Below are 11,629 nucleotides of genomic sequence, written 5' to 3'. Positions count from 1 at the left end.
AAGCAATGTTTTAAATGTCAAATGGAAATCACTAAATATGAACTTGTAACAGTTTTGCGCCTATTAGTTTACACTATGCACTACTTTGTATCGAAGCGAGGGAGAACTGGAAGGATTTGGTTTCCGAACGAAGAGTCTTGCGGCACGAAGAACCCACAAGATGTAGCGTTAGCACTGTTCAGGACAGCTCTTTGAGACGTGTTCATCATATGAGTATCTGCCATTTGTGGCAAAATCTGGAAATAAATAAATGTAAAAGTAACCAGTGGTAGTACTTAGGTATATATCTAAATTATAAAATATTCATAAATTGAATATATTATTTAATTTATAGAGTAAAAATAGAATGGCGAGATTAAATCTCATTTCACTTAAATACATAATTAATGTGTGCGTGTACTATAAATATCAATATGAATTGATATTGACGGAGTATGTGATATTTTATTTTATTATTATGTACAATTAAAATCAGAAAATAGAGATGCCACCGTTTCAAATCCATGGTAAGCGGTTTGTTTTAAAAGTTACACCGTGGCAGACAATAGCAATGTTCTATATGGGCATTCTAGTTTTGAAATGTTTTCTATTGAAGTCGCATAATATTACATACTGTCCAACAAGAAGATTTAGGCACAAGCCGGAAGGCGCTGTCGTCGACTATAAGGGAGGAGCTTGTTAGTTTATATTGGAAGTGCGGTTAAAAATGGGAGGAGCTTGTTAGTTCACAGTTTTAACACATAGCCAAGAAGATGTTGTTCGGCTATAGTTACTAGCATTTTGAATGATATTAACATACCGCACTGGCCGATAGTGGTGGAGTGGAAGATATTTGGATCTGGGTAGTCGTCGGAGTTGAGGTTAGAGATACAGATGAATTAGTTAGAGATGTTGTAGAACCTTGCTTCAGTAACATCTGCTTTTTAATGTTCAGTTCTTCAAGGATCTTCCTGTTGGCTAGTTCTGAAAATAAAACAGAAATTACCAAGTGACTCTCAAGGCAAATAACAAATATTATTCTTCTATTGAATTCATAATTGGGGTACCTCTTTGGGCATTTGGTTGAGGAAACGCCATTGGAAGGCTGTCATATGAAAGGCATTAATTAGTGTTCTCTGAAAGAAGTTGAATAATAGTTTTTAAAATTTCATTTATTGTGTATCTAACATATGTATTAAGAATTCATGCGAACTGCAATACTATTCTGTTATCTTTCGGTAAATGAATTTTAAATTTTAACCTCAAAGAAAATGACACAACAAAACGTCAGACTCAGAATACAGATGGCGACGTATTTATATTGTCTATGGGATGGCCAGACGATCTATAGACAACGAACATATCGATGATATCGATAGCAAATTTGACGAAATGTGATGGTTTGGTGAATTTGTCAAAACCAAGGCCCCCAACGAAAAAGTTGCACGATTATTTTATTACAAACATTACATAAATAACTTTTCTGATAATTATTATAAGTAAAACAAACAAAAAAATATTAGGAATAATTGTTTACAACAAATAATTTACAACCAAAAATATATTTTTTTGTTGTAAAAACAGATGGTAAAAAATCGAAAAGAATTGTGGTGAGACATGGACATTATTATTATCGTTAAAATAACATAACGTGTCATAATCAGCTGACAAAATCAAATTTATGGAAAAAATCCTAAAGAAAAGAAATACTTATGTATTTAAGAAAATAAATATTTGACAATCATTCAAATTGTTTATAAATACTACTCTATATTATAATGTAAATTGAAAAAAATACAAAATAAAATAATTTACGAAGATCAATGAAACCATTGCATATCGAATTAATTACACATGGCAATTATATTAATAGACTCGTGAAAAATGACAAAATAAACATACGTTTTTATTTTCGTTACATTGGTAAAACATTTTATTGATTGTTTTCTTTCTCCACTTTCGGCTAGACGAAATAAAAAAGTATCGGAGATACATAGTGATATATATCTAAGTCTGTGATTTATAAATATTCATGAAAATTGTAATTAAGGCATGTTAGTGAGGAATGGAAGGGCCGGAATTGGGTGGCGAGCAACAATTCTGCTTGCGATGGAACAATTTTCAGGCGAATATCACTTCACAATTCGAAGCTCTCCGCGATGATGAGGATTTCGTGGACGTCACCCTCGCTTGCGAGGGACATAGGCTGGAGGCGCATAAAGTCGTTTTATCGGCCTGCAGTCCCTATTTTAAGGAGCTCTTCAAGGTAGCTTCATCATTCATCATCTTTTCACCTCTCGCATTACTTTCAATTCTATGAATCACACTTAAAATGTAACACAGAGTGATCCGTTACTCAACTGCAATGATTTTTTTGTAATATCCACATTATAAATATAATGATTTTTCTATTTTTTAATCTGTCAATATGTATACTGCAATACAAATGGGTTAACATACTTTATTGCGAGTTGAAAATTTCACATAGGTTTACTCACGAACTTTTACTCCAGAGTATCTGTCAAGATTATTAAGTAAAAGGGTTATTTTCTATACCATCTTCAGTCGTCTTAGGAGTGAATATGCAAAACCACAATGAATTACGAGCGTCTCGTACTGACCCATGAATAATTTAAAAAAAAATTGTTTTGATCTTATAGGATTCTAATTGGAAATACTTTGATACCTCTACCTATTGACTTTTAGTAAAAATATCTTGGCTTTGTACCTACATACCTACCTAACTATAATTTTATTATAATCATATCTTTAATAAAGTAGGTATACTTATTAATAATTTTGAAAATCTACTCAGTAGTTAAGTAATACTATACCTACCAAAAAAGATTTTTTTTCATCATAGTCAGTATTTGTGTTTAAAAATACAAGAGTGACACAGGTACTTAAATATTATGTGTAAAGATAGTAACCATAAACATAATATAAATGAAATTGATACCTATACCTATATACAATAAATTATCAGGTGTCTGCAATATTTTCCAATAATAATAAATTAATTATACTCTACTTTCACTAATTTCTATCATGACACTTATGTATGGAATTAGTCCAGTGCGTCCAGTCTAACGTGGTTTGATTTTTTTGCTGTGCTCATGAACAAGTCCTCACAAACGAAAATCGTATATTGCCCACCTTCAGTTTGGGCAAACTGACATCATAACGATATAAAATCTCATTCGCTGAAAACTACTCCATATTAATCAGTTGAAACCTCATTGGCTGTAGGTATACCGTTTAATATTAATACACTAACCGATGAATGGCCCCGAATGCTTTACGAATTGTCAGAAATTGTATATGCATCAAATCTTTGTGAATTTGGCTAAAGACCTATCCTATATGGTAAATCGATGGTCCAGTCCAAGTGAACCATGTAAATAAATAAATAATTTACTATCCTAGTCGTTTTTTTTTCTTCAAAAAATGGCTACTAGTTATTCACTGTTGTTCTATTTGGACATGATCGATAGTACAATTTGATATAGTGGTGGAGTTAAAGTTGTTTGGATATCCGGTGTGCTAAACTTGTGTTTTGGAGTGACAATGCTTTTTTGCCATTTCGAGCGATTATGAATAGCCATTCACCGTTCAATGGGTCCCTTCATAAGTTCAAAGATTAAATGATTGCCATGACAAATGTGAAGCAGAGATTGAACTGCATCTTAACTATTTTACGACTGGTAAGGTAGACTTTCAAACTTAGCAACATGGGTATTATCGCAACCTCTTGCATCAGTTCACAACATACGACCGATGAGTGTATCATGACCTGGTGTCTTCTATTAATAATTATCATCACATAGTGGTAACGGTACTAAGTAGAAATTTATTTATGATTATAATATGCAAAAAATGTACCACAAAATTTGATGCGAGAAGATGACAATGTATTTTATTATTTTTACAAAAAGTATATAAGGGGACCTTTATATTGTTTCAAACTACAGTCGAAACCATATTGGGTAATAGAGTAATGTGGGATAAGGGGGTTTCCGTTAATGCCAAAAGTCCGCTATATAGTAATGTAGGTTTTTGTATCTTTTCGTCTTCCGATCCAGACACATCCGTTTTGGCGTGACATTAATGTTTGACTTTGAAGTGCTTGCATTCAGTAATCCCGCGTTGAACTTTTAAAATTTGCAGTTTTGTTATATTAATTAACTTTCTAACTGATTTTCGATATATGATAAATAGATAAATTTTGTCTGTTATATTATATTCAACGTTTGTCATATCGAGGTTTTACTCTAAATCATTTCGTATATTGTCTCATGCTTCCCCATCTTTATGGAATTCTAAATTATAGTCGAAAATGGGTGTATTTTGAATGACAAACTGTACCTATATATTTTTCATTATCTTCATTAGAGAAATTCGATGAAGACATTTTCGAACAAAAGTATGTTACTGACTAGGTGACAATGATACTCCTGCTACGAGAGAAGTAGAGTCATGTGTTGCACACAGCATTTGTGCATCTTGATCTGAGTCATATTCAATTCCATTGAATCGGTGCTTATGAGACCTGTCACTTGTCCTTGCCCATCGTAGTCGCCAGGTTCATAAAGTAGCTTTAAACATCATTTATGTATGATGAAACGAATGTATGGATGAAATTAAATACAGCTGATATCTATATATTTCAAATAGAATTAAAAAATCCTGAGGATACTTTTTAGCTTTACTTATATTTTTTGTTGGTTTTCTTTCAGAGCAATCCTTGCCCGCATCCTATAATATTCATGCGTGATTGTGAACTAATCCATATCACGGCATTGCTGGAATTCATGTACGCTGGAGAAGTGAACATTGCTCAAGCTCAGCTGACATCTTTCCTTCGCACGGCGGAAGCCCTACAGATACGGGGCTTAACTGACTCTTCCGACAAACCGAAAGATTCTAAGGTTAGCATGCACATTGGTTCCATTAATTTATTTATTTTCAAATTTGTATTAGCAATTTAAATATGTACATTGAAGAATATAAGTGAGAGCCTAGATATATGAAAGTGAAGCTGAAAAAAAGCACTCACGATCTGCTATTTAAGTTAATTACAATTCATTTAAGGTCAATTTTACTGTCGTCTAAACTCTCCTGCATCTGTAAAAATAATAATCACAAATATGTCAAACACATATATTATGTCATTCGTATCGAAAAATGAAACAAAGCTTCAATGTTTCAATTCGAATCTACCAACTTACAAGATGTTAATTTCATACTGGCTACCAAATTTACATCCCTAAAAATATTTCATAAGGTACCTCTTGTAATAGTCGAACTCTTTAGTTTTGTTGGTAGTTAAGAAGATTAAATAAAAATTGATTTAGATGTTTTATCACAATAAAGAAAGATTAAAATCCAGGTCGCCCTACAAGTCTGGTAAATTCATTTTATTAAAATTTTGAAATGGATTTTTCAGACGACATCCTCGAAGGCGCAATCGTCTCAACTGCGAAATTTACTATGCGGAAGACTGCGCCAAGAAAGCTCACCTGCCAAAGATTCAAGCCAAAATGTCGAATCGAGTAATACCTTTCAAAAGACTGCTAAACATTTAAATCAAAATCGGAAAGCGTTTCGACATGACAGCGACAACTCTCACGCGCTGACGTCTCACAATGGAGTGCCGGAGAAGAGTCAGTACTCCGCCGGCGTGTCGGGGGCCAATAACAATTGTGAAATGAAAGACGACGCCCTCAGATTGAAGGACAATTTGCTCAATAACCAGGATGACGACAAGTATATGTACAATCTCTCAGAGAACAATCCTCTATTACTCAATGAGAATGATATTCCTAACTCGGGGAAGATTAATCCGTTTGCCGTTGGGAATGCAGCCTATGGTGGGATTCATGCGGATTTCACCCACGAAATGATAGAGCCTAAAATAGAAGTGCCTGATTATACGAGCGAGGATGAGTCCAGACAAGAGCGAGCTTTCAATCCGGAGTTATTGTTTGGGAGTGATTCATCTCCTCAGATGCCTAATCCATTTTTGAGTCTTCAAGGTGAGCTTTTGTGTGGATATCTCATTTTTATTTCATGCTGGTTTTCTTTGGATTTCTCATAAATAAACATCTAGATTGTGACACTGTTAAGTTTATTGAACAGTTCGCACCGTGAGTGTAAAACCAAGACATGTGCAAAAGACATATTTTGGAGATATTGGGGTTTGAAGTCTTCATTTTGTCAGGACAAATAGAGTTTCTTAAAAAAAACCATAATATTTGGTTTATATCTACATTATATTGCATGTTCTTTCAGTTACTTCACTTTTACAATATCAGATTCACAACTTTTGCAGTTGTTTTGCATTTAATCTCGAAATTGAAAAATTTGCAGATGCCTTGGTTTTACACTCACAGTGCGAGTTGATTGATTGAACTTGTTTTTATAATTGCTAGTTTTCTAAGTACACTCACTAATCCATTCTAAGATATTAATGATATTAAATTGCACGAAGTTAGGTTTAGAGTTGATAGCTATTTCAGATGTAACACCATTACCATGACTAAATTTTCGTTATTATTTTCTTTACCATGTAGGCATTAAAATACTGTCGTTCGGCATGCAATACCGTGTTAGCGACAAAAACAAAATTATGCAGGAGAAAGAAAAAACGCGCGACAATATAATATAAAAAAATACCCAACTCTACTAACGCGGTATTGCATGCCGAGCGATGATATGTTGTTGAAAGGTTATGGTAATTAAAAAAAGCATTTTTAAATTTACCACTATTCATCTGTTTGTATCAGAGAACACAAGAAATAAGGGAAGTGGATTGCCTTCTGAGTGTGGCTGTAAAATGGTACAATTTTCGAGTTTGGAGAAATATGTATTTAATAAACTTTAACACATGTTAAAGAATGTTATTTTCATCTGTATCATAATATGCATTAAGGTTTGTCATATAAATGAAATGCATGTTCAATATTGGTAATATTTAAGGACACACAGCGGCTTTATATGTCTTGCGGTTTATGGCTTGACTCTCATTAAGTCATAAACCAAAACTGGCTTCCAAGTCTTGGTCTATAGCGACTGGCTATTATTAATAATTAGTTGTGTTTTAAACACGTTTTAAAAGAAACATATCCAGTTACTTAATTTCAAAAAGAAAAGTGGAAATATTAAAAAAAATGTCTTATTTATATAAGAAATTCTTTATTTTGTTTTGTGATAGACTTTAATTATTTTCGGTACCAAAAGTTAGGGATGTCAGCTCTTTTGTGCCTAATCGAAACACCTCACAAAATTGGTGTTTAAGAGCCTGCCCACAAGGCGTGTTTTGACGTGTGAGTGACAAGTCACGCATTCTCCAGGTACATGTGACCCAATTCAGCTGTCCACAAGCGCTCGCGTGTGACGACTCTCGCGCAACAATTGCCAGCAAAAGCCAGACTCTGGACAATCGCGGCATTTATAGCCATTACAATATGAAATATGACCGCTTGGCGCTCGAATCTGAGACTTTTTATTGCTACTCCAAAATAAATTACGTCACCTAGGTTGTAAAGTGCCGAGAATAGGTATTAGAAGTAATCGCGAAATACAAAATCTCATAGAAACCGACTAACACAATTGAGTTGTTGTGCTTTTTTCTACACTCGCGTTTGTTTTTTATGGCGATTCAAAAATGAATTACGTCACCTAATTGTTTCAACCGCGCAAACTACGCCGTATCTCGACAGAAGACATTTCTGCTTCTCGAGCGTAAATCGCACCTTGTGGACAGGCTATAAGGCTGAATGCCAACATACCTTATTCTTTACTGGTATTAAGAACAGTTTGTTTATGTTCTTATATCTAGGCAGGGTATATCTGTAATGAGTAAGTGACGCAATTATGCATGAATGAAAAATGTCTATGCTCAGTAGTCTGGTTGATTCTGGTTCTCTTGTTGATTCAATTCATTTATTTTTTACCATAATATGGACACAAAATATAATTAACTCAAGATATTCAAAACATGACATTCGGCAGGAAGATAAATTTAGTTTAAGCGTATAATACACTAAGGATGCTATATAATAGGTTTATCTACTCACTACTGCGTACAAATGCCGTAGATAGACCCAGGTTTAAGTTGTACATAATACTAATATGACAGAGATAAAAAGTTATTTATCTATCTACGAGGGTGGGTCAATAATTCCTTAGAAAAAAGCATTAAAACAGGTTTTATTTTTGTATTTTTTTTTTATTTCTCAACATAATTTCCTTGGAGCTCAATACACTTGGTTAGACGTTTCTCAATTTTTTTAAAACCGTCAGAAAAATAAGTTTTCGGAAGGTCCTCAAAATAAGCATTTGTCCGATCGATGACTTCTTCATTTGAAAAAAAACGTTGTCCACTTAGCCATTTTTTTAAGTTTGGGAAAAGGAAAAAGTCACTGGGGGCTAAATCTGGCGAATACGGTGGGTGGTCGACCAATTCGAACTTCAATTCTTCAATTTTAGCCATTGATCGTAAACATGTGTGAACACGGGCATTGTCCTGATGAAAGAGGATTTTTTTCCTGTTTAAATGAGGCCGTTTTTCTTCAATTTTGTTTTTTAGCTGGTCCAATAAAGATGCATAATAATCCCCTGTTATTGTTTTTCCTTTTTCCAAATAGTCAACGAAAATAATTTCACGTGCATCCCAAAATACAGTAGCCATAACCTTACCAGCTGATTTTACGGTTTTCGCCTTCTTTGGACATGGTTTGCCTTCGCAATCCACTGCTTTGACTGTTCTTTCGTCTCGGGAGTATAGTGGTGTATCCATGTTTCATCTACAGTCACAAAGCGACGAAAAAATTCATCCGGATTGCGTTGCATGAGCGACAACAGGGCTTTAGAGGCCACCACCCTACTGCGTTTATTGTCGACTGTGAGCAAACGCGGCACCCATCTTGCAGAAATATTTTTCATGCCCAATTTGTCATGTAAAATAGAAATGACGCTACCTTTTGAGATCCCTGTAACCTCAATTATCTCACTCAACTTTAATCTTCGGTCACTTAACACCATATCGTGGATTTTATTGATCATTTCTGGTGTAGTGACCTCTACAGGACGTCCTGAGCGTGGTTCATCCTTTGTTGATGTACGACCACGTTTAAATTCATTTAACCAGTTATAAATAGTTGCAAGTGAAGGAGCAGATATGCCGTGAACTAAATCCAACTCATTTTTTATTTCCTTTGCTGTTAACCCTTTTATATTAAAATGTTTAATAACAACTCGAAACTCAATTTTCTCCATTTTCCATTTTTCCATTTTCCACAAGCAAATTTTTTTTTAAATGTACGAGAAACACACAACAACCCGACCAATCTGATTGAAACTTCGCAGCATACTGAATCGGTAGTGCCGCTGCATGAAAACAAACCGCTTGCAGTACTAGTCGCGCCACCTGTCGGCTTTTCTAAGGACTTATTGACCCACCCTCGTATAATAGATAAACAAATATTTTTATACTAAAAACTATATTTTAATTGTATATTGAATAGGTACTTATATTTTGACCATTTCCATAGGTGATATCGGAGCGGGTACCAGTCAAGACATCAAAACTGAAGTAGAAGGTAAGATCTTTATTTAAAACTGAACATACTAACAGAGATACAGTCTCAATGACTGTTCAAACATGTATATGTATATTGTATTGTTGTGTATCTACTTATTTGCGTTTCCTTCAATGGATATGTTTTTGTTTTGTTATTTTATGTTTGCATCGTATCGTGCTGCTTTCAAGATGTAAAGACTATATAATTATTATGCCTGATATTACAAATAGATGACAAATTTATTATGTTGAAAATTTGGTGATTTGGGTATATTTAAAATGAAGCGTGCGCCGAACGCGTATGGTCCACGTTTCCATTTCAAATAGTTTTCAGGGTCACCAATGCGACATAATTCTAGAAAACGTGTAATCGTTGTGTTCGGAGTAGGTTGTTTATTATGTTGAGTGTATGCGCGCGTTCGTCGCCGGTATTTGCTTTTTGAGGGTGCGGTGGCAGGTTGGTGCAGTGCGACTTTTACAGCTGACGGCTCACAGCTCACAGCTAACAGGGCAAATATGTAATATCCTCTATCCCTTCCAGTAAAACACTGAAAATCATCACAAAAAAAAACTTATTTCAATCATTCTATTTTCAATATTAGTTTACACATCAACATCAAAAATTTAATAAAAAAAAGAATAGTAGATACTTAAATTTTTAAATAAAAAAAAATATTGTGACTATCAATAAATTCCTTATTCTTATTGAGATATTTCTATTTCACTTTTTTGATGTGTTTTAATGTTTTTGTATAAAGTTTTAATACTGCACCGACTAAAATACCTTTCAAGTATGTTTTATGCTTCTTATTTCTTTTTTTTTCTGTATATTAGTATCTATTTTAAATACATTTTGCCCTGTTGGCTGCTCAAGTATTACTATCTCCTGATGCCTTTTTTCAGTTACTAACATAATTGACAATATTAAAATAGATCATGGCCGAAAAAATGTTTCGCAAAAGGCTCTCCTGATAGTAATGCTGAAGCGCCAACATTAATAGTGCAATAAAACGTTTTGTTTTTGCCAACAAACAACTTTATCGCCCATCGTAGAGTAACAAATATTTTCTGAAAAAGTCGGACCCAGTATTTCTCAAAAATTTAATATTATTTCGTTTAATTTATGAAAGAATTATTTTAGCGTAATTTATGACAATATGCAGTTGTAGGTACATACAAATAAAACGTGCATACAAATTTCAGATTGGTGATGAACAATTGTCATATTAATCTTAGAATTTCACTGTTCCTTATTGAGAGGAATCATCCAAATTATCTTGTTCTTGTAAAACATTTTTTAAACCTGAGTAATATTATCCATCATGCATCTTGAATATCCGAAGAAATTAGGCATTCACTATGATTATTTGCTGAAATGATTAGAAATTCAAAGACAATAGAAAGGTAAATTACCCTTTTTACCCCGGTCTTTGGACTGGTTGTTAGCCATTCGGTCGACCCATTGGTCCTTCTTAATTGAACAAGTACCACTGATATATAATTGAAAAATGAGTTAATTACAGTTTTCACATGACCACATATCGACCTATTTATGCATGAAAAATGGATTCAAACATTTAACTGCATTGTATGAAAAGTTATCAGTTCATAACATTGTATCCCATGGACATATATCGTCACCGTTCAGACAAAAGTCACAAACCCTGAAAATGGCAGTTTTGAGTTGAGTATGTCACCCGAAGCGTAAAATTATGTTCTTTAAGATGCAAAACTCACCACGGTACATTAGTTAGTAAAATTTTGCTTAAATCCGAATTATTTGTTTTTCACTAAATGACTTTCGATAAAATCTTAACAAGCAAAAGTCATTATAGGTGAATAGACATTATTGACTATATAAAAAAAAAAATCCTTCGTTATAAATATACAAGCAAAAGTCACTATACTATGGATGGTGAGTTTTACTGATCCTTCTTTTGGCTAACATTGTTCAGATTATTAACAAGCAAAAGTCACCAAACCATAATTGAGCTACCTTGCCTCCTTCAAAACCTTCCAGATGTTTTAATTAGCATCAAAAAGTAAAATTACCTTATAGAAATTATT

At 33.7% G+C, this 11,629-nt stretch overlaps 2 protein-coding genes across 4 annotated transcripts in view; one reads left to right on the top strand and one right to left on the bottom strand.

Moving 5' to 3' along the window:
• Positions 1-80: 80 nt before the first annotated feature.
• Positions 81-1,297, bottom strand: LOC147064764 (SOSS complex subunit C homolog). Its single transcript, XM_085957852.1, has 4 exons — positions 1,241-1,297; positions 1,047-1,115; positions 800-963; positions 81-236 (listed from the first exon to the last, which is right to left on the bottom strand). Exons 2-4 carry the CDS (start codon positions 1,075-1,077, stop codon positions 81-83), a joined length of 351 nt encoding a protein of 116 aa, XP_085813978.1. The 5' UTR covers positions 1,078-1,115; positions 1,241-1,297.
• Positions 1,298-1,850: 553 nt separating this feature from the next.
• Positions 1,851-11,629, top strand: part of LOC147064763 (uncharacterized) — a 232,849-nt gene continuing 223,070 nt past the window's right edge. For all 3 annotated transcript variants that reach the window (XM_085958044.1, XM_085958046.1, XM_085958045.1), the window contains exons 1-4: positions 1,851-2,245; positions 4,716-4,907; positions 5,426-6,014; positions 9,534-9,581. In XM_085958044.1, coding sequence (XP_085814170.1) covers positions 2,045-2,245; positions 4,716-4,907; positions 5,426-6,014; positions 9,534-9,581 — 1,030 coding nt within the window. In that variant the 5' untranslated portion in view covers positions 1,851-2,044. The remainder of the gene's footprint in view (positions 2,246-4,715; positions 4,908-5,425; positions 6,015-9,533; positions 9,582-11,629) is intronic.

The sequence above is a fragment of the Rhyacophila brunnea genome, unplaced genomic scaffold (assembly GCF_057557595.1).
Source record: "Rhyacophila brunnea isolate RB1 unplaced genomic scaffold, BYU_Rbru_1.0 scaffold_7, whole genome shotgun sequence".
Classification (NCBI taxonomy): Eukaryota; Metazoa; Arthropoda; class Insecta; order Trichoptera; family Rhyacophilidae; genus Rhyacophila; species Rhyacophila brunnea.
This window is presented reverse-complemented; position numbering and strand designations above follow the sequence as displayed.

What these genes read in the sequence shown, in the direction of transcription:
- LOC147064764 (XM_085957852.1), bottom strand. Translation starts at nt 1,077, where the DNA reads ATGGCGTTTCCTCAACCAAATGCCCAAAGAG. An exon ending in TCAACCAAATGCCCAAAGAG is followed by an intron (nt 964 to 1,046) that starts GTACCCCAATTA and finishes TTTTATTTTCAG; the next exon opens with AACTAGCCAACAGGAAGATC. An exon ending in CACCACTATCGGCCAGTGCG is followed by an intron (nt 237 to 799) that starts GTATGTTAATAT and finishes ATTTATTTCCAG; the next exon opens with ATTTTGCCACAAATGGCAGA.